Below are 23,877 nucleotides of genomic sequence, written 5' to 3' on the forward strand. Positions count from 1 at the left end.
ATGGCCAGTTCACCTAACCTGCACATCGTTGGATTGTGGGAGGAAACCCGCGCAGACACGGGGAGAATGTGCAGACTCCACACAGACAGTCGCCTGAGACTAGAATCAAACTGGGGCCCCTGACACTGTGAGGCAGCAGTGCTAACCACTGAGCCACCATGCCACCCTTGATGTGATGTTTTTGGAAAATAGATGGACTAGTCGCAAAAGCTGCAATAAATAGATACATTCTAGTAGCCTTAACTGAGACATGGCTACAGGATTAGGACCAGAATGTTGGAGGGCATATGACATTTAGGAAGGACAGGAAGCCAGCAAAAGTAAAGGAATGAAACGAAAACAGAAGTTGCTGGAAAAGCTCAGCATGTCTGGCAGCATCTGCGAAGAGAAATCAGAGTTAATGTTTCGGGTCCAGTGACCCCTCCTCAGAACCATCCTCGGAGGAAGGGTCACCGGACCCGAAATGTTAACTGATTTCTCTTCACAGGTGATGCCATCCCGCTGAGCTTTTCCAGCAACTTCGGTTTTGTTTCTGATTTACAGCATCCGCAGTTCTTTTGGTTTTGGTTAAGGGTAAGGGATGTCTCTGTTAATTAAAAATAAGATTAGCACAACAGAGAGGACTGACTTAAATTCAAGAAACGAGTATGTAAGAGTAATCTGGATAGCGCTAAGGAATGATGAAGGCAGGAAACCATTGTTGGGAGTAATATATAGGCCCCCTAGCATTGACCAATGATAGGACAAGGTGCCAAGAAATAAATGTTTTGATATTTAAATAAGGATACTTATGAGGGCATGAAAGCAGAGCTATTGAAAGTGAACTCGCAATTAAAGTTAAGGAACAAGTAAATAGAGATGTAATGGCAAACATTTGGATATTCCAGCTAGTGCAGAATGGATACAGTCCAACAAATGAAAGTTCTAAGGGATGACCTGCCATTCATATTTAACTAAAAGAAACAAAGAAGGTAACAAACTCAAAGAAAATAACGTACCTTTTCAAATAGGTGAAAAGTCAGGAGATTGGACACAATATAAGAAAAACATAGTAAGTAAAAAAAGAGTAATAAGGAGGGAAAGGTTGAGGCAGCCAAAAATAAAACAGTTAAAAATAAAAGACTTCTAGAAGTCAATTGATAAGGTGCTACATCAGAGATTGTGGTGGAAAATCAAAGCTCGTGGTGTTGGGGGTAATTTATTGTCATGAAGAGAAGATTGGCTGGCCAATAAGAAGCAGGGAGTAGGAATAAATGGGTTGTCTTCGGGTTGACATCATATCATGAGAGGTGTGTTAGCAAGGTTGGTGCTGGGGCTTCAACACTGTCCAGCTTATAGCAAAGATTTGCATGAAAGGATCAAAGGTATGCTAGAGAAATTTAGCGACGACATAAAGATAGATCAGAAAGGGAGTTGCAAAAAGGATATAAGGAGTGTAAAAAGGATACAGTGAGGTGAAGTGAGTGTTAAAGATCTGGCAAATGGGAATATTATGTGGGAAGTGTGAAATTGTCTGTTTTGGCAGAAAGAATAGAAAAAAAGCATTATCCAAATCGTGCAGATTTGAGATGCAGAGAGATCTGGGTGTTTGAATCCATGTTTTGCAGAGGGTTGGTATGCAGGTACAGCTAGCAATTAGGAAATCTAATAGAATGTACCATTTTATTGTGGGGGGGAATTTAATGCAAGAGTAAGATTGTTATGATTCAGTTATACAGGGCATTGGTGAGATTGCATCTGGGTTATTGTATTTACAGACAGATGATAAAGTGTTGGAAATAGCACAGAGAAGGTATAATAAACTAATACCTGGAATGAGCAGATTTATTTATTTAAGAGGAAAAGCTAGACAGGTGAGGCCTGTATCCTCTGTGGCTCAGAAGAGTTGGAGGTGACTTACTTGAATCATGTAAGATCCTGAGGGGTCTTGACTGGGTGGATGTGGAAAAGATGTTTCCTGTTGTCGAAGAATCTAGAAGTAGAGGATCACTGTTTAAAAGCAAGGGGTCATGTATTTAAGGCAGAGTTGAGGAAAATATGTTCTTTTAGAGGATTGTGAGTCTTTAGAGATTCTTTCCTCAAAAGGCAGTAGATGCAGAATCTTTAAGAATATTATTAAGGCACAGGTAGACAGATTCACGATAACTAAGGGGATGAAAGGTCATCGGGGATATGCAGGACTGTAGAGTTCAGGTTAAAATCAGATCAGCCAGATCTTACTGAATGGTGGAGCAGCCTCAAAGAACTGATGGCCTACTCCTCTTCCTTGTTCATATGCCCATGTGGGGTAATGTCAAGGTTAACGTTGTGCTATTGTACACTTCTGCCTCCCTTCAACCCCTTTCTCTCCTCTACCCCTATTTCCCTCTTTTGCTCTCTGCCTCCAGAGACTCGCAAGACTCTGCCTCCAGTTCCTTTTCAGGAAGATTTGTGACCTGTGAGAAAAGAGAAATTCCCTTTCTCTCTCTTTTATTTGTCCAATCCCTTAATTTTAAACAGTGATCCACATGAATCCTTGCCCTTTCAGCTTAATTATGTTCACTTACTTTGTCAAACAACACAGTCTGCTCATGTACATTTATCAACTTCACTTATATATCTCTTATTCTTCACAGTAATGGGGAAGAGTCCCAGTTATATTTTAATGTTGTATGCTTTAGATCCAAAAACATTCAAGTAGCTGTTCTCCATAACTCTGGCAACCCAGTTGTATTGTTCCAGTTTTATTGTACCAGATGGTGGTGCAGGCTAACTGTTGTGGCAAGCTACAACAACCTCTCTGAATCAACACTCCCATTTCTCTTTTTATGCCATTTAACATTCCAGTTGGTGGTCACCGTTGATTCATTTGCTTTTTATGAGGTCTCAGTGCACACAAACTGGCTGCCACATTTGCCAAGGTAACAAAAATAGTTGTGTTTCAAAACATCATTTATTGATTGAGAAGCATTTTGGAATGTCTTAAGAACATGAGAAAAAATATGTTCCTTCTTTACTGTAAAATTCAAACATTAGCTGTAATACTCGTGCCTTGAAAAGGGTTTAAGTCTTCCACAAGAAAAGTCAGAATGAAGGCTCGACTTTTGCTTTCTTAATCTATGCTCTGCTTTTTTGGCTCCTGTAACAGATTTCAACTTTGTCTCTGTCTCGGTTCATCTGCATTGAGACCCTCACCGGTTATTACATTACCTCTGGATATATTTATTCCATTGCACTCCCAGCTGATCTCCAGCAATCAACCCTCCAAAACTCTTCTGTCAATCTCTTAACTCACAGGAAGTCTTGATCTCCTATCACTCTGTGCTCACTGACATACATTGGCTCTCAGTCTAGCACCGTATTAATTTAAAATTCACTTCCCATTTCATCAATGACTATCCACACCTCTTTAATCTTCTTCAAAGCTACAGCCCTTTGGATTTTGTGTTTGTCTTGACTTTGGAGACCCACAGGCTGCAAATTAAAATGAACTCATTATGGGTGGTCATGCTTTTAGTTGATTAAACCCCAAGCTCTGGAGCTCCATCCCTATATTTCCTGTCTCCAGCTCACTTTCCTTCTTTTGTTGACCAAGCTTTTGGTTATCTGACATAAAGAGGTGTTCATACTTTGCTTTTACAATGACCCTATGATGTGTTTCAAGATGTTTTATGATGTCAAAGGTGCTCCATAAATAAGTTATTTATTGGGATTCTTACCCATGTGGCCACTCATTTAAATTACAGATGGGCACAGTTATCTGTACACAAAGCAGCTGACTCCATCCTATGTCAAGCACTTGTATGGAGACATTTCCTGTTCTTTTGGAAAATGTACCCATTATAAACAAGTTTCAGTGGTGGCGGGAGTGACTAATGCGGCTCATGTCTTTTTGTAGGCTTCCTAAGACCCTTAACCATTGTATAATAGCACTGAAGAGATTGGGATTTCATTGGCATCACTGGTTCCATCCTGTGGGTTTGGATTTGGGGTGGGGTCTTCAGTCTGGGGCATTGACTGGCAGGATTGCTCTCTGCTGTGTTTATCATCTTTAAGCTTGCAGGCGACCTAGAGAATCCCTGGATGAAGTGAGATTGCAGTCCACGCGAGTAGCTGCAGTGACAGTCATTTTTCAAACACTTTAGCCTTTTCCTCTCCAGATATTTTGCAACACTTTTGTTTACATAGAGATGTTTCCGTGCTGTACATCTCAATGACTCTATAACAGCTAAGAGGTCGACCTAGAAGCAATTACTAACCTGTTGTTTTAAAGTTTGCATATTTGGCTATTTAATTTCCCAACCGCACCTCCTCTGTTAAATGGTGTTTCTCCTAGTGATAGGATGTACTGAACCCAACCTATTCCCTGAAGGGGACTGACAGCTGAGCTAACCTCTGTACTTAATGCTTCTCGGGACATACACAGAGTTCTGCAGCTTGAACAGGCAGATGTGACTGGGTGACTTCGGAGAGGTGAATCCCCCCCACTCAACTTTATTCTGCAGTTCAGTCCTGGGACAAGCCAGCGTCCGAGTGCTGCAACAAGAAGTTGTGGAAGGGAAGAGGATGAGGAAGAGCTGCTCGTCCCGGTCTTTGTGTGCTGAGCTGGGCCAGGGCTCAGTGTCCTACCGGGAGCAGCAGGGAGCAGGCAGCAAGCGGCAGCAGCAGGGGGCTGGCAGCGGCTCGGAGGAATGCTCGCTCAGCTCGGCGGTGCCCCGGTCACGGCGGTGCCCGAGGGCTGTCTGTGTACTCAATGAGACCGCCAAACCGAACAGTCCCGGGTGGGGAGCGCTGCAGTGCCTGGCTACAGCGTGCAGGAGCCGGGAGACCGAGCTGCTGAAACTCCCTTTCGGCAAACTGGACTTCGGGGAGACCCCAGTGCTTGACTCTTTTTACAATGCAGGTCTGTGTGGAGGGTGAGGGGGTGAAGGTGATTGCATTATCTTGATAAAAGTGACATTTGTTCATCATTCTTAGCCTTCCAAGCAACTGCACAACTTTTTTTGTTAAGAAAAACGACGCTTTTTACTTGAAAATCAATTGGTGCATAACTTTTCTTAAACAAACATGCAATTATTGCTAAACCTTTTCACTTCCAGAAACCCACCGGAATGTTTGCACTTGAGATTGTTCGTTCAAGTCTCCCTTCCAGACGCTTGAATTCAAAAGTCCCACCTATGCAGTGCTGAGGGAGTGCAGCGTGCCCCTCCAGTGTCCTGCTGAAGATGGGGTGTTAAACCAAAACCCTGCTTGGAAAAAGATCCCTCAGCAAGGGGGATTGGGGCAGTAATGGAAGTATCTGGCCAATAGTTAACTCTGGTACAATATGTTGAAGACGGACAGAGAGATTTTCAAACAATGGGAGTTAATGGTTGTGGGGAACATGTAGAGTTAAGGCCGCAATGAGTGCTGCTCTGATTGTGTTGAAAGATAAAGCAGACTCAGAGAGCGCTATGGCCTATTCCTTCTCCTGTTCCTTGTGTTCTGATGCTCACTCCATGTTCCTTGGTGTGCCGCTTAATCCCGGGAACTCACCAAGTATCTCTGTGCTACTCTGTCCAGTGTGTGTGAGGCTGTGATACTGAGAGTGAGTGACTAAGGTTCATCCTTAGCACCATGTGTCCGCTGCACTTTGCACACCTGCAGCACCACCTTTGGGCATCTGAAAAGAGAAGGGCAAGAGAATAGAGCTGCAGTAAAGGAAAAGGGGGGAAAGATGAGGTGCCAGTTTGTACTTGAATATCTGAGGTTAAGGGATGAGGGGGAAGTGAGTTGTGAGAAGGTGAACTTGATATGAACAAAGCAACACTTTGAATCCATCTGGTCCCACCGCTGATCATGGCCATGTGTATCCCCACATCACAGCACCTCATCTTCCTGAGGTCATCTCACATGTGCAAGTGAGATTTGTGCGCTAGTGCATGTGGCACAATCTGTTGGAGATGTGGCTGTTACGGATGATTAGCTGGAAGGATAAACACACTGGTGTGTTGCAGGAGCATTGCCATGTGAGGGGAGGAGCTTAGACAAGGCTGTGAATCTGATGTGGTTGGTGGAGATTTTTGGTAGATATGCAATGTGATTACAGAGCATTGAATAGCATGCAATATTAGTGAGATCATTAATTCTCTTGTAGCACTGTATCCATGTCCTTGATGCTACCCTGCTCATTGCATGGTTACCTGGTCCAGTTGCCTTCTTGGAGTTTGGCTGGAAGGCTTTTCGGTCTCCCATGGTTAGATCTCACCCTTTCTGACCATCTCTTGCACTGTGGACTGCAGAGGTTCAGGGAAACTTGGAATGTGCTCACTGCCAGTTTATACCCATCTTGGGTTTTTCTCAGGTATTAACTATCTTGTTAGTGAATTCCTGCACCTGCTCAAGCTCCTTCTTTAAGAAGTGCAATTGAACTTATGCTCATCCTTTGAGATTTTGTAACTCCTACTACACATCTCCATCTTTAAAGGGTCTCCCATTTAAGATGAAGATGAGGAGAATTTGTTTCTCTGAGGGGGTATATTTTTCAGGCTAAGTTAGTTTCTGGAATGACAAAAGACTCAACAGATCAACAAAGGATAGACTGGAAAATACATATCACAGTCGACATACTACTTATCGAGGTAAGATCTTATCAAGTGACAGAAGTGTCAAGAGGGAAAATAGTCTACTCCAGCTCCGAATTTATAGTTTTACGTATATGATTTTATAAAAGTTAAAAATCTCAGTCAGATGTTGAATTCTGTGGACTGGTTGTTCAAAGGTAGATCCAAAGAAAATATGTCAACATTTATACTTTAGCTTGCAAAAATACTTTACATCCAGCAAGAACTTAGTTAGTTGAGTCTCTTTTCTTCCAGATTAGTCCAGTGACATATTGAGAGGTGATTGTAAGTCAAAAAGCTCAATTTATTTCACTAACAATTGGTGTTTGGGTCTGGGCTTTGAGCTGTCTGAAGTGGCCTAGGAGCTCATCTGGTATACAAACCCGAGTAGTATATGAATCAACTTGCAGTGGTATTGGAGCTGATGAAAATAGAATTGAAAGAGGGAGGTTTAGAGGTTCCAGTTGGCACTTCCATTGATTGAAATCATCATCCAGAAGCTGATGGTGATAATCTAGACTGATGTTTTGTTAATTTTGCTTTAAATTTGCCTAAAATTAAGCCTATCCATACATTTTTCAAATACTCTTAGAATGAACTGTGTCTGTCAAGATAGAGAAGTTTCAGAAGTATGCAGAGGACAAATGGTATGATTTGCTGTGGGTGTCTTATTGTGCAGTGGTTGAATTGTTAAGCACAAAATTCCTGCCTCCCTATTCAGAGTACAGTGAAGTATCAGCAGATTGATACCAGAAAATGATTTGATGGCATTGGGTGCCGGGAGTCATGATATGTATTTGTCAGTCACAAGAAGTTAAATAGGATGTTGTTAATACTCAGATTTCGAACAAAACTCTTGCATACTTCTGTTTTTCTCTCCAAAATCTGCATATTGTTTCTTTATAACCATACATCCTGTCTATGTTGAAAGTGACCTAATTCACATCTGACCTGCAACAGAGCACTGAACAGATAACCATTACGTTGACTGGAAATTACCTGCAGGTCAGCTGCTTGGAAGGCACCTGGGCTCATCACCTTAGCACCATCACTATCCACTCTGAATATGAAACGTTGAGTTAGAACAGATCAGTGCCAAACCTGGTCCAAATATTTGTAGCTTTATCCTTTATTCTCATGGATGCTTTAATTTAAAAACATTTCAGCTATTAAGGTGGAATCTGGGTGTATGAAATGCAATGTTTGACTAATCCACAACTATTATTTCTGAACTAAACAGCACACAAACTTATCCCTGCTTGCTGGCATATAAGATAGTTGTATGACGTCAACACTAATCAAACTGATGAGTGATTGTATGTGGCAGTAAAACACCCAAAGTTTTGTGATGCTGCCACCAGTTAAAGTTAATCTACATCACTCTACGGGTATTCTATACAGAAGACAACATGCTTGCTCCGATCGTTGCTCCTCTACCAGTACCCTTGCAAATATCTGTCAAGTTGCCAGTCCAGACTGCTTCCAGCCAAGCTGAAATACTACAGACTTGAAACAGTGTTAGCTAGATCAAGATCTGCTCTGAGTTAATCTGTAAGGTTATCTGTAATCATGCTCATGAAAGTGACCAATCTTCACCAGCCCTGCTGCCAAAATTGAGGTGCCATTGCAAAAACAAGCAAAGGCATAAAAATGCAAGCACTTGGAGAATGCATATTATGTCAGAGAGTTGTAACAACTGCACATGGGGAAATATTTGCAATGTTGGATATATCACCTGGTCCAACCTCTCATGATCCTGGTACTAAGATGTTCGTGATGATCTCCACCAGCAGTGCTGTGCTCATCCATTACTCTGAGGCTGCAGTCTGTCCGCAATAGATAGGAAATTCCAGTCAGTACCTCATTCATTCAATGGAAGCACTGCATACATTGTTCCTTGTTGAGATTGGAATAAGTGCAATTCTGTGGCATGGTGCCTCAGTGGCTAGCCTCACCGTGCCAAGGACCCAGGTTCAATTCCAGCCTCAGGCAACTGTCTGTGTGGAGCTTGCACATTCTCCCAGTGTCTGCGTGGGTTTCCCCTGGGTGCTCAGGATTCCTCCCACAGTCCAAAGATGTGCAAGCTAGGTGAATTGGCCATGCAAAATTGCCCATAGTGTTCAGGGATGTGTAAATTGGGGGCATTAGGTAAATATAGGGGAATGGGTCTGAGTGGGTTACTCTTTGGCGGGTCAGTGTGGACTTGTTGGGCTGAAGGGCTTGTTTCCACACTGTAGGGATTCTATGCTTGAAGAACGTAGTTGAATATGACCTCCTGCTGAGAACCCCATCCCCTTGCCCTCGCCCATGCAGCCTCACTTTATTCTCTCTGTCATGCTACAGTGCAAAGGATATGGAAATTGTGGCACCCAAGGCTACAAGCAAGTGGTGCGAGCAGAACCATTGAAGACTTTATCAAATTCATATAGCAGTAGACAACTGTCAGCCCTTCTCTCAACTCAAACAGAGCTAGTAGAAATAAATCAGCAATGAACGTTGAATTCATAAAGGAGAAAGCTGTTCAGAAGAGAGAGGCTTCATCTAAACAGCAATGGAGCTAATCTCCTGGCTGAGAGTAAATGTAGTGGGGATGGATTTAAAATTTTAAGATGGGGGGGAGGGTGGAGTAAATTGACCAGTGAGCTTAGTTTTGGGAGTACTAGTGAGGGCAAAAGAGAGAAGATGTGGAGCAGGGAAAAGGCAGTGAGGGAAGCCTTGAATGTTGATAGTGAACAAAGAAATGGTAATCTTTGAATGGGCAAGAAAGAGAGAAGGGCATGGTTAAATTGCATGTATCAAAATGCTTGGATTACAATGAACAAAATTGGGGAACTGGAAGCAGAAATTGCTTGAGGAGGGTATGATATAGTAGCATTGATGGAAATGTGGTTGAAGCCAGAACAGGACCAGCTACTTAACACTTTGGGTTATAAGGTTTTTAATAGAAACAAAATGGTTAACGAGGGAGGAGATGTTGCAGTCTTGGTCAAATACAATACCATAGCCCTTGAATTAGATGCAATTCCTGATCTAGGATTTATATGATTGGAAGTGAGAAACAAGGAGGGAGCAATGAACTTGTGTATTTATCTACAAACAGTGGGGAGGAAGTAGAAGAAAGCATTTATAATCAGATTATGGGAGTTTGCAAGACAAGTAGGATTCTGATAATTGGTGATTTTCAATTATCCTGGGGTAGTCTAGGAAAAAGGTAAAGTGTGGGACATGCAAGGGGAGAAATTCCTGCAGTGTGAGCAGGAGAACTTTCTGGAACAGGACATTTCCAGTTCCAACAGGGGCACTACTGGCACCACAAGTTGCTCACTCCAGTTTAAGTGTAATCTAGCATGAGCAAAATTGGATGTACATACTTGTATTACACACTTACCTTTGCACCAAAAATGGCATTCCTAGCATTGAAATATAGGGCTACAGAGTCAAATTCTGCAGCTTTAACTTTGTAAGGTCTTGGATAGAAAGATTTACTATCATAAGCTTAACGGTGTTTGAAGTGGCTAATATGAAGCAGGAGAATTAGGTGACTGTGTATTCTCCCACTCCTAAATTTGCTTATGTGTTTCACCATAGCTTTTGGTTGTTTATTAAATTTATATCTATGTTATGTCCTGGCTTTGCACCTCCTTAGCTTATTTTGCAGAGCATCATTAAAGAGTTTTTATCAAATTTTCTAAGTACAAAGCATTTTCAATTTTTAGCTTTCAATACTGGTTTTTACCTGCCTATTTCACAATATCTCACCCTCCTCTCCTTGATTACAAGGACATATTGATTGTGCCTTCCTTTTGTTGTTTCACTGTCAAAGCAAATAGCCCATGACAGTACCGAATACAGATATAATCTGAAGTGCATATTTCCAAATCGTACCACATTAGGAATGTAATTAGAATTGAAGCCAACTCAGCAATTACCAAGTGGGATGAGAAGTGACAGGTAATATTTGCTCATTTCCAGTTTGAGAAAATTTAACCATGTCCCCTTGGCGTTCAAAGATATTACAATCATTGAATTCTCCAATCATCAACATCCTGAAGGGTTATCATTCACCATAAACTTAACTGCACCACCTGTATCGAATTCGTGTAAATATTGTGGCTATAAGAAGAAGTCAGAGGTTGGAATTCTGTGGCTAGTAATTTACCTCCTGACCCCAGCCCCCAGAACCTATCAATCTTCATCAGGGATTGGAATATTCTACACTTGCTTGGATGAGTGCAGCTCCAATGTTCCAAAAAGCTCAATGTTACCCACGACCTTTTGATCAGCATCTCATCCTCACCTGAAAAATTCACTCCTTCCTTCTGCAACAAGATGTACTACATCAAATCACCTCAGGCTCCTGTAACAGCACTTTCCAAAACCATGACCTCAGCCACCTAGAAGGAGCAGGCACCACTGCCTGCAAGTTCCCCTCTTAAGTCATGCATCACCCTGACTTGAAAAGTTAATGGTGTTCCTTCACTGACATTGGGTCAAAATCTTAGAAATCCCTTCCTAATATGTGATGGATTTCGTTGATTTGAGAAGGTGGCTTAGCACCAACTTCCCAAGGACTGATAGCGATGAACAATGAGTGCTAGCTTAGCTGATGATGATCACATCATATGATTTTATTTATTGTAGTCACACGTACCTAAGTACAGTGAAAAGCTTTGTTTTGTGAGCTGTACAGGCAGATCATAGCCAACAATGACATACAGGTCAGAGGGTGCTAGGACAAAACGAGGCATACAACATTATGGCTGCACAGGAGGTGCACAAAACAAGAGCAATATTAGCAAGATCAACATTATTTCAAGTTAGGGAGGTCTATTCAGCAATCTAATAATGGCTGGGAAGAAGCGGTACTTGAACGTGTTGGTGCATATGTTCAAGCTTCTGTATCTTCTGACCGATGGAAGAGAGCATTACTGGGGTCGGAGTGGTTTTTGATGTTGGCATCTTTCCACAGCAACGGGAAATATAAATGGAGTCCATGCATGGGAGGCTGGCTTCCAGGATAGTCTGGACTGTGCACGCAACATTCTATAGTTACTTATGGTCCTGGGCCGAGCAGTTGCCATACCAGGCCGTTATGCACCTGGATAAAATACTTTATATGGTGCATCTATACAAGTTGGTGAGGGGTCCTTCTATAATTTGAAAAAGAGTGTTGTAAGTGAAGAAATTGCAGATAACTTTAGCATTGGCAGGTATGAACTTTATTCCTGATGAATGGCTTTTGCCCAAAACATCGATTTTGAAGTTCCTTGGATGCTGCCTGAACTGCTGTGCTCTTCCAGCACCACTAATCCAGAATCTGGTTTCCAGCATCTGCAGTCATTGTTTTTACCAGGTATGAACTTTTGCCCAGAAGAAGCAATAAAGTGTAACACAAGAATGGTGTCAAAATAGCGAAAGATGAAATTGGAAGAGGGCTAAGGCACAGTACTTGATGTTTCCAACCAACACAGAGTAACAATCCAGAAGCATAGTGTTCTGGTTCAGTTGTGACTTTTGTACCCAGTTCTGATTGCTATGAAATGTAGGAGGCATTATTAGCAGGACCTGAAATCATCTTAGTTCATATGGCTATGCATCGCATTATTATTTTTGGAATACATAGTTAAGTAGTTTTAATTATAATTGATATGGCAGTGTTTAAAACAGTCCAATAACAGTTCAATAGTAGTTTCACAAAATGTAGTTGAGTTCCCATTTTAAGTGTTCTTATTAATTTAATATTTAATCAATTGTTGTCTTTGGCTTGTTCATCTGGATGTAACATTGTGGACGATTATAACGGAACCGCAAATCATCCACAAATAAGTAGTTTCTTACAATACAAGGAACAGATATAATTAGGTTATATCTGCAAGTGTCTCTAATTCTCAGGAGCTCTCACCCTTTGCTGAGATAATTAATTCTACTCTGGTTAACAGCAGGCATGTCACTTAGCTTTAGGTAGAGTGGAGGGGGGGGGGGGGGGTGGGGCTGGGGGGGGGCGGGTGCGGGAGAGAAAGTGGGGGATCAGCCTGTGTTCCACTACCTAATGCTGGATTAGAGTGGTGCTGGAAAAGCACAGCAGTTCAGGCAGCATCCGAGGAGCAGGAAAATTGACGTTTCGGGCAAAAGCCCTTCATCAGGAATAGAGAGGTAATCACTATGTAATCACCTTGGAAGCTATTTCTGTAACTTTGTCAGAGAAGATCGCACGTGAGTGTGGTCGGCCTCTACCTTTTGCTCTGATGTTCTGTGAGTATTCTTTTACATGCTGTTAGAGAAGGTTAGAAGCAAATGCGGTGATCATAGGAATATAGGAACTACTACTGTGTGGAACTGTTTCCTACTTTCACTGTAAAATGATCTATTTCTACTTTGAAGACTTTGGGTAAGCTTCAGAAAATGTGTCAGTAAACACAACACGCATCAATTCCTTTCAGGGCTGGCAGGGCACAAACTTATTCAGTGGAATCTTTTGTTAGATTAAGTCAAAGTTGCAATTGACAATATTTTGAACAATCAGGGAATCTAGGGTTATGGGCACAAGGCTTGAATGGCAAAGCTGATTTGAGGGTTCATATGGCCTATTCCTGCCTGTCTGTTAAAGTCTGACTGTATTTACATCTAGCACCTGCAAGTGTGCTGCTGGAGCTGCCCTGCATCAGGGAACATCAGCACACTCTATCACTTCTCGCTCACCAGAGAGATAACACAATGTACTTAACAACTGAAGAACATCTGTCATCTTTCAAATACAACAGTGGACAGCAAATGGGAAATTGTCAAGTAGTCAGCAGCTCTCGCCTGGAAGGTAATATCTGCAAGTGTCTCTAATTCTCAGGAGCTCTCACCCTCTGCTGAGATAATTAATTCTATTCTGAGAATCTCGAGATATTCATGACCATCACACAGTCACTGGCAGTGCCATTCTTGCCCAGCTCTGAAGTTGCAGAGCTGCCGAAAGACATGACAGATTTCAGCCAGTTACAAAAATGGAAGCAACATATGCTCTGCTCTTTGCAAAGTCTGAGGTAAGAGCAAGTTAGTGAAGACTCTGGGTGGATAAAAGATCCTGCCAAGTGTCCTTCACTCCCTCCTCCTGTCATTGATAGCTGGATCTCCCTTTCTTGTAGTTCATGAGGGGTGGAAATTGTTGCACTGTTTTCTGGAGTAGGTGGTCTTAGCAGATCTGTTAGAATCAAGGCCTTCACTATGTATTACACCATTCCTTTATCACTTTCATTTGCAAAAGCCCTGGAAAACTCTCAGAACTTCCACCACTTTATGGTCTAGTGATGGTCTCGTGGTAATGTCACTAGATTGTTAATCTAGAGGTCCAGGTAATGTTCTGGGGTCCTGGATTCAATTCCTGCTCTGCTAGTTGTGAAATTTTAATTCAATAAAATGTCTGCAGTTAAGAGTCCATGTTGGTAATTAGCCAAGAAAAACCTATCTGCTTCAGTAGTGTCCTTCAGAGAAAATAAATGCCCTCCTTACCTGTTCTGGCCTACAGGTGAGTGCAGACCAACTGCAATATGATTTACTCTTAACTCCCTCTATTCGTAGAGTGTGGTGCTGGAAAAGCACAGCTGGTCAGGCAGCAACCAGGGAGCAGGAGAGTTGACGTTTCAGGCATAAGCTCTAAACTACCCCTAGCCTATTAAGGATGGGCAATAAATGATGGCCTGGCCAGTGATAACTACATATCTTGACTGAATATTTTTTTAAAAATCAGACAAAACTGGTGAAATCAATCCATAACTGATAATACCTTTTAAATATAATTGGTGACAGACCTTTCCTGTCGCAGAATTCATGTTCGGCTATGCTAAATTAAGCGAGAGAATTGGTAGGAGCGTTCAAGTCAGCATCAAATGTTCATTGACACCGTGACCTGCATACTTCTACCACACACACCAAAATCACACTAATGGCCCCGCCACACCAGAAGCATATGTGTGTGGTGTGTGCACCATTCTGAGACCAAAACTGTACTTGTGGCAGTGAGGGTACAGGTGCTATAGAGCTGAACATTGCATCCGACGATTCTTTGCTCCCCATTGGAAAATTGGATTCTCAATCCATATGAACCTCTATGATTTTAAATATGACAATTGTGCTGCCCATCAACCTTCTAAAACTAAAGGAATATATGCTAAGTTTAAGCAGTATGTTCTCATATTTTAATTCTTTAAGAGCCAATATTAATTCTGGTGATTGTAGGTTGCATGACCACCAAGCTCACAACTTTACTGAGGTGCCAAGGCGTTTGCAGATGAAGTTTGATTAAGACAATGTATGATTGAAACATTGCTACCTTACCTTTGTACTGGCAGTGACCTTGAGATGAAAGTCAATGTGCCTTTTCAATTGTTACTTTGACCTGCTAACTCACATTTAATAATGTGTACATAGACACCTGAAACACTTTCCTTCTTCAAACTGATGTTCTCACCATAAAGAAAGTATTCCAGTTTTTCTATGTGAGAATGAATGTTGCTTCTAGCAAGTACAAGTGACCATGTTGAGTTCAACTGACAGTTGCACTCAGGTTTGTTAAGCAGGTGCTTTCCAATCTTGGAATCACATTTTATGTACAGGGCTCTTCTCTGCAACAAAAAAATATGTTCAGGCCAGGTCCCTTTTTTGAATGACCAGGATGCTTGGGTATATGTTCCTCTTTGCTTTTTCATTACAGTGCTTCAGTCAGTCAATCAATCAGCATCCTACATTTTGTATCCTAAAATATTCTGATCATTTTAAATTTGACATTTGAGTTTGTTCTAATGAGTGCAAGACAAAATGTTTTGGCAGCATGTTTCTGTTTTCAGCCATAATTATTTCTTGTACGGAAGCTCAAATGCCAAGTGGAAAGCTATGTACAATAGGATATATTTTCTGCTATGGGCTCAATGGGAAATTGCCTTGCTTAGATCAGGCATCAGGTATTGATATGATAATGCATAATACTTCAATTTAGATAGAATGGGTGTCCTTGTTCCTGAATCACAGGATTCTATCTTGCAGATACAGCAAACAATTTGGCAAATTATGCGCATGTCTTTATTCCAAAGGAGTTTTAGGATAAAGTAAGGAAGTCTTATGACAATTATACAGTGCATTGGTGAAATCCCAACTTGACTGGGTCACCTTAACCAAGGAAGGATAACTCCAAGAGGGTGCAATAAAGGTTCTCTCAGGGCAGTCCTGTGTGGAGACATTGCATATGCTATGTATATGTTCAGAGTTTAGCAGAATGAAAAGTGTTCTCAGTGAAAAATATAATACTTTTAGAGGAGTTGACAGGCTTGATGCTGAGAGACCATTTCACCTTGGTTGTAGATTCTACACAATGTATAAAAGGTTGGTCACTGAGAAATGAGATGAGGTGAAATTTCTTCACTCAATGTTATGAATCCTTGGAATTGTCTACAAGAGAGAGTACTCAATTGCATATTCAGGAGTAAAATCAATAGATATTTGGAAACAAAGCAAATCAAGGGATTTGGGGATTGAGTTTAGTGGCAAAATGATTTGATGTAAAACATAAGCTATGCTCTTCTTGAACAGGCTGGGGAGGCCTTATGACGTGCTCTTGTTTCCAATTTATATATTGTCATAAAAAGTAAAATGCTTGTGGATATTGGAAGTCTGAAGGAAGACCAGAAAATACTGGAAAACCTGTCAGGTTAGGCAGCATCTTTGGAGAGAGATGTAGAGTTAATGTTTTGAGCCCAATATGACTCTTCAGAACACACACGTTCCTATATTGCTAACATCTATAATTAATAGCCTTGGGTGAAAACCATCAGACCCTAGACATTTGTCTGTCATAAGCCTTTAATTCCTTTTGCAGTTGTGTAAAACCTATACTAAATCCACTAAGTCCCTCCCTTGACTTAAGTTCCCTGTTATTTCCTTTCTGTAAACTGACAGAAGGCACAATATTCAATTAATAAGTCTGTCATTTTTTTATAATCTAATATATTCTTGCCTGAGTATGTCTTTGGTTGCCCTATTTTCTCCATTATTTTCTTGAGAAGTTTAGCTTCACAGGGTTTTTATTCATAATCCTTATTAGAATTCTTAATTATTTTCTTTGTGACTGCTTTTCACAGATTTCCCAGTCCACTGGACTTGCTCTTCCTGATTCACTCCTGCAAGCTTTTCCTTTTAGCTTCATGTTGTTCCTTGTTTCATTTGTTGACTGCAGTTGCTCAACTACACAACTGGGGTCTTTGTGTTTTATGTGTGTTTACTGTTTTTCTATCATTTCAAATGTCATTTGGAACAGGTTCCACTCTCAGACTAGGTGTGCCTTGTTGAAAGCTACTGTCTATAAGGGCTTTTCCATAGTGGTGAAATTATCTCCTAAGTTTTCAGAACTGCCTGCATTTCTGCCTCTCAATGTGTCTGCTGCCTTCTTTTCCAAAGGCACAGTCACCCTTTCTCAAGGTCACACCCATTTCCTAGGGCTATGAGGGAACCTCTCTCTCTAAAGTTACTTTTGCTCAGTTTTGCATTTCCTGAGCAAATGAGACATTTGCATCTCCAGCTATGACACTTGAAAACGTTTGTATCATTTTCCAAATGGTTTAAACTCTCATATACATCAAGGTAGCTTTGCTCTTCAGTCTGAAAGTTTTCATTCTGTGTGAGAAAAGATAGCAGAAAGTGACCATCGAATCCCTGCAGTTTAGAAGCAGGCCACTTAGCCTATTGAGTTTACACCAACTCTCCGAAGAACTCCACCCCATCCCAGTAACCCTGCATTTCCCATGGCTAATCCTGCACATCCCTGGACACTGTGGGCAATTAACCATTGCCAATCCTCTGAACCTGGACTGTGGGAGGAAACTGGAGCACCCAGAGGTGACACATACAGACACGGGGACAATGTACAAACTCCACACAGTCGACTGAGGGTGGAATCGAACCAATGTCCCTGATGCTGTGAGGCAGCAGTGCTAACCACTGAGCTTCTGTGCTGCCCCTGTACTTTTGATGACTTTTGGGTGATTTATTCATCTGTAAATAAAAAATTGGAATGGAGGGTTGATGCTGATATGGAATTCCAAGGAAATAAAATGTTTGTCAAATTTTAACTCTTATTCCTGCCTAACTCATTTAGCAATGTGCCTTTTTCTTTACTGCAATAAATAATGGACTGGAAGTCTCAACAGGAAAAATCTGTGCTAGATGGTTGTGGCCTTTCAGCCTGCCTTTGTGTGGGCTCCATAAGAAGAGGAAAAGGCACCAGTGAGCTATAGCTGGTCTCAGCAGGGAATTAGTTATGCTGTGGAGCTGAGACTCAGGCAGGGTGTATGATGGTGTCCTACCCACTTTTGCCCCCTTCAAATTAGAAATGCATCCCAGCAAGAAGATGTTACTAATCCTAACTTTGGGTGGAAACCCAGGCTTTTCTTGTACCTAAGTCCTCCATTGAAAGTTAAAACTGATCGTGGCGCTCACTTCATTTTGCATCTGCACTGAGTATTTTGTCCCATCAGCAGAGAAGTATCCTTTACGCTGTTGTAATTAAATTAAAAAATATAGGGACAGCAGTAGGTAGATTGACCCCCTGGGTATGCTAACTCTTTTTAGATCATGAATGACCTCTCTAGGTTGACTCTTAATTGCCACTTTTTCTCAATAGCTGTGGTGTTTTTATCTGAAAAAAGATCGACTTGACAAAAGCAGAGGGAAAGCATGTAGAATCAAATCTTTGCTGAATTTGCAGACCATCCTATGTGTCAAAAATTGAAGTCTATTTGCATCAGTGAAGTGCTGCATGAAAATCTTGTGCAAGCGGCTGATTGAATGTATGCCATGTTGGAGCCGAGACGGTCAATATAAAAGTGAGACACAACAGCATCTGCAGTAAATGTGAAACAGCTTGTGTGAGTGTGCCACTTGGTACATGGCACTTTTTAAAGCTGGCATGTGCTCGAAGATTTACTATCTTGTTCTGGACCGATTTGCACTCTGTGGAGCACTGTTTACAACATTGGTCTTCACTTGCACATCCAAATAAGTGTGGTGCATTGCTCTCTTCTTTGATGCCCTTGATAGTCAACAAACACCTTTTACTTTATGTGGGTATAAAGGACTGAAAGGGTTAATGCTGAAGAATGCTTTAAATAATCCACTGTGAAAATGTCATATAGGCTTGGTGGGGGAGCAACTCGGAATTGTGAAGGAGTACGACCCACCATCTCGGTCCTCCATATAGTCTCTGCAACAATGTCTGCCACATCAGTGTAACCCGTACCTAGTTGCTGACCTGCAGTAAACTCCACTTTATTTAAGACTAGAGTGTCTTCTCATTAGACTATCAAGTGGTTTACCTCAAGTACTCTAGATCACACGGTCCCGTTAGATCCCTACAAGGAAAGATGATGGTAGCAGGAAGTTTGCTGGATAGCTCGTACAACACGATCAGCAGTGATGACAGTTCATCTTATGACCACCTTCCCTGCACAAACCCCATGTCGTAGTTACTTTACATTGGTCAGGGCCTTGTAACCTGACCAGAAGCTGGTGTTCTTTCCCTACAGCTGCTGTGATTTTGCTATCCTCATTATTTTGATGACCAGAATGTTTGGCAGGCACCGTATTCACTCTTTAGGTGTCCACCTCCATTTACATGGTTGCTACTGCGAATCTTAGTAGAGCCCATAAGATCCTTGCTGGGATCCCACACCATGTAGACAGCAAGCCTAACTCTAGAGCTTTTGTGCAGCCACGCAATTTGCTAACACATCATTGATAAGTCCAACCTCGCACTGACTTCACAGGGTCACTACAAACTCTGGGACCATGACGCTTACAATCAGAGTGGGATGGGGAATTGCAGAGGTTGGGATGTATGGGAGTAACAAGCAATGGAGATTCTTCCAAATCTCAATGGCAGAAACACATTTAAACCAATACAGTGCAGTACCTACAATAGTTGAGTAGCAGGCTGCAGCAACATCGAGATTACACACAAATAAAGGCAAAATACTGCAGATGCTGGAAATCTGAAACCAACAGGGAAAACACTGGAGAAACTCAGCAGGTCTGGCAGCAGAGAGTAAAAGTTAGTTTTGTTCTATCTTCCATTGGCTCCTATTGTCCATCGGTTCCTATAATCCTACACTCAATCTTTAGGCTCTGTTTAAACCATGACTATATTGCTGTGGTGAAATAGGAATGCTTTGTGGAAATGCTATTCCCTGATAACATTGCCACAAAAAATCTGGGCCCTGGTTTCTACTCTTCGCGCCTGACCGAGACTAAATGGGAGTGCTCCTGAAATGATCGGAGTCCCTCACCGAATCTGTTGTATCCTTGACTGCACCCTGAAATTAACCTGTTGTTTTGAGCTGGACACTCTCTCTGTCTCTCTCAAGAAAAAATACCTTTTTGATCGAATGATGTTGTCAGGAATGGAAATGCAATATGAAGTGGTAGTGTCATAGCAGACTTGAAACTTTAACTGTTTTTCTCTCTGCTGCCAGACCTGCTGAGTTTCTCCAGTGTTTTCCCAGTTGGTTTCAGATTTCCAGCATCTGCAGTATTTTGCCTTTATTTGTGTGTAGTCTCGATATTGCTGCAGCCTGCTACTCAACTGTTGTAGGTAGAGCACTGTATTGGTTTAAATGTGTTTCTGCCATTAAGATTGGAGGAATCTCCATTGCTTTCTACTGGGTTCTCCCACACATCCTATCCTCTGCAATTCCCCAACCCACTCTGAGTTTCAGCATCTTGGTCCCAGGGTTTGTGGTAATCCTGTGAATGCAGTGTGTAACCATGCAGTTGGACGACTTATCAATGACGTGTTAGCAAATTGCGTGGCTGCACCAGAGTGTAAACCGATCTCGACTTGAGAAGAGAGAACACAGTTTGTACTTTTGTTGGAGAGCTTCAGTTCTGGGTCTTTAGGCCAATTTTGTTTTAAATCCACCAAAGTATTTAACTCAAATGACTCAACTACCACAGATTTCACTTTGAGTAGCTTGCATTTGATGCACATAAATGTTTGTTCTTCAATTTGTACTTTGAAGTGTAGCCTAAACAGCTTGCTGATCATTTACTGTTTTGATATGTAGCTGATAGCGGTTGCTATGATACTGGGATACACAAGAACCATCCATAATACTGAGGAGAAAGTGAGGTCTGCAGATGCTGGAGATCAAAGTTGAAACTTTATTGCTGGAACAGCACAGCAGCTCAGGCAGCATCCAGGGAACAGGAGATTCGACGTTTCGGGCACAGGCCCTTCTTCAGGAATGGCCTGAACCCCACCCCCCAACATTTCTGATGAAGGGCTTATGTACAAAATGTCAACTCTCCTGCTCATTGGATGCTGCCTGACCTGCTGTGTTTTTCCAGCACTACACTTTTCGAGTTCACACTAGATATGAAGACAGCTTCCTGTCACTTAGAGTCTTTTTTGGTGGGGCTGGAGCGTAAGAGTTAACTGAGGTAAGTGTTAAACATTTGGATAACCCACAGCAGCCATCACTGAGGCTGCAGGAGAGATTCTCATTCCTGAAGAAGGGCCTGTGCCCGAAACGTCGAATCTCCTGTTCCCTGGATGCTGCCTGACCTGCTGTGCTGTTCCAGCAATAAAGTTTCAACCATCCATAATACTGTCTAGACTGGTGAGGGAGGTGGTTAAAGGAAGATTGCTGCTATATTCTTGAAGTTTGCATCTACACTGAATCTTGTCACACTCCAGGAGGCCATTCAGCTCCTCATCCATGTGATGGCATTCTGCAAGGGCTTTCTCCAATGGAGGCTCATTCACCATCACTTTCCCCATAACACCCAAGTTAGTTTTGGTCAAAGACTGAGTTTTCACCAGAGAGCAGGGAAATAGATGCTGGATCTGTTTTTTGTTTTCAGTGAGAAAGCCACTTTTAGGGGAAAACTCTAGACTTTCACATGGGCAAGTCTACACAAGGAGAAAGTGAGCACTGCGGATGCTGGAGAGTCAGAGTCAAAAGTGTGTTGCTGGAAAAGCACAGCAGGTCAGGCAGCATCCGAGGAGCAGGAGTGTCAACATTTCGGGCATAAGCCCTTCATCAGGAATGTTGTGGGGGTAGCGGGGGAAGGAAGCTGTGAGATAAATAGGAGGATGGGGGGAAAGAACTTGGGAAGGTGATAGGTGGATGCAAGTGTGATGGTGATGGATCGGGGGGAGGGTAGTGTCTGCCCACCTTCCTTCCCACCTATCAGCTCCATTCTCCCCTCTGACCTATCACTTTCACCCCCACCTTCATCTACCTATTGCATTCCCAGCTACCTTTCACCCCACCCATCCCCATTCCTCTCCCATTTATCTCTCTGAACCCCACCCCCCAACATTTCTGATGAAGGGCTTATGCACAAAATGTCAACTCTCCTGCTCATTGGATGCTGCCTGACCTGCTGTGCTTTTCCAGCACTATACTTTTCGAGTTCACACTGGATCTGAAGACAGCTTCCTGTCACTTAGAGTCTTTTTTGGTGGGGCTGGAGCGTAAGAGTTAACTGAGGTAAGTGTTAAACATTTGGATAACCCACAGCAGCCATCACTGAGGCTGCTGGAGAGATTTGTTGTCTTGTGCCCAAGCCTTCCATTTTATCAGAGGGAACCCAGATGTCACAGCGGAGCTGGGTGTGGCATCAAGGCCAGGGAGAACATGCCAACTTGGGTCTAATCCTGGAGACTGTGAGGAAGTGAACAGGAGGTATTGTTCCATGAGGGTGGCAGGAGCAGGTCACCTCATCATGCAGTTATCTGTTCAACCTCCCGATCCTCTTCTCCTCTCTGGGATGTCCTGTCTCCTTCCAGGTCTTCGTTATCTTCAAACTCCTCTCTCAGGAAGACCCTGTAATGAAGGTGCAACTGGCTTCCACAATGTCTGAGACTCTTGCAAGGGGATATTGGAGTGTACTACTTGATTGTTCGGACACTAGATTACATCTTCAGAAGACCATTGACCACCTCAGTGGTCACCCTGCTGAGTAGGTGGCCATTGGTTGTATCACCCTGTGGCTTTGTATTGGGCTCCCATAGTGGGCTACGCAGCTAAGGGATTCCTGTGGTCGCTTACATTCTATCCATGCACTCTCAGGGTTGGAGTAAAGATCTGTGGCAACCAGCTGGCAAAGGATGAAAGAGTCATGACAGTTCCTGGGAAAGTGACCACACATAATGAAGAAACTTGTATTGTAGTTGTAGACCAATTGAATGTTGACATAGAGGGCTTTTGCCTAAAACGTCGATTTTCCTGCTCCTCGGATGCTGCCTGACCTGCTGTGCTTTTCCAGCACCACTCTAATCTAGACTCTGATCTCCAGCATCTGCAGTCCTCACTTTCTCCCAGAGAGGAACTCCTTCCTGTCGATTGATCTTACGAGACAGTTACTGTTTGCCCAGATGGTTACGGAGGTGTAGTCAGTGATTCCCTGCATCTGAATTCAACAATGGAAGTAGAACAGGATGGTTTCTGTCTCTGAGCTTGTATCTCTGCTATAACTGAATGTACTGCTGGGTTCTGGCATGGAAAGGCACAAGTGACTTTCAGGTGGACCCGATATACAGGCTGCCACCAAGGTCTGCAGTTGATCCTTGTTAGAAATCAGAAATGAAGGCACTGAAGCCAGGGTTGCCATGACAGCCTGTGCTGCAAGGTGCAATGTCTCAGAAAAGTAGCAAAGATAGGGATTGTCGGCATGGACGACAATCTCTCTCACTCCCTCTCTCTCCCTCTCTCTGTCTCTCTGTCTCTCTCTGTCTCTCTCTGTCTCTCTCTGTCTCTCTCCCTCTCTCTGGATAGATTGGATGAATCCTTAGAACAGTATAAAGGCAGTAGGAGTATATGTTAGCGGGAAATCAGGAGGGCAAAAAGGGGACATGAGATACCTTTAGCAAATAGAATTAAGGAGAATCCAAAGGGATTTACAAATACATTAAAGACAGAAGGATAACTAGGGAGAAAATAGGGCCCCTCAAGGCGGCATTTGTGTGGACCTACAGAAAATGGAAGAGATACTAAATGAGTATTTTGCATCAATATTTACTGTGGAAAAAGGATATGGAAGATATAGACTGAAGGGAAATAGATGGTGACATCTTGCAAAATGTCCATATTACAGAGGAGGAAGTGCTGGATATCTTGAAATGCATAAAAGTGGATAAATCCCCAGGACCTGATCAGGTGTATTCGAGAACTCTGTGGGAAGCTAGAGAAGTGATTGCTGGGCCTCTTGCTGAGATATTTGTATCATCGATAGTCACAGGTGAGGTGCCGGAAGACTGGAG

At 42.4% G+C, this 23,877-nt stretch overlaps 1 protein-coding gene across 9 annotated transcripts in view; it reads left to right on the forward strand.

Moving 5' to 3' along the window:
- The first annotated feature begins 4,126 nt into the window (after positions 1-4,126).
- The window catches only part of map3k15 (mitogen-activated protein kinase kinase kinase 15), a 133,800-nt gene continuing 114,049 nt past the window's right edge, over positions 4,127-23,877 (forward strand). For 5 of the 9 annotated variants that reach the window (XR_015758916.1, XR_015758914.1, XR_015758915.1 and 2 more), the window contains exon 1: positions 4,129-4,882. Coding sequence is in view for 4 of the 9 variants with exons in the window: in XM_043700555.2 (XP_043556490.2) it covers positions 4,546-4,882 (337 nt within the window). In the remaining 5 variants the exon portion in view is untranslated. Of the gene's footprint in view, positions 4,883-23,877 lie in introns of all 9 variants that reach the window. The other 4 variants (XR_015758917.1, XM_043700556.2, XM_087992975.1 and 1 more) reach the window with 3 other exon arrangements.

This window comes from Chiloscyllium plagiosum, unplaced genomic scaffold (assembly GCF_037043375.1).
Source record: "Chiloscyllium plagiosum isolate Xiang-an unplaced genomic scaffold, Cpla_swu_hap1 HiC_scaffold_12, whole genome shotgun sequence".
In the NCBI taxonomy this organism is placed as follows: Eukaryota; Metazoa; Chordata; class Chondrichthyes; order Orectolobiformes; family Hemiscylliidae; genus Chiloscyllium; species Chiloscyllium plagiosum.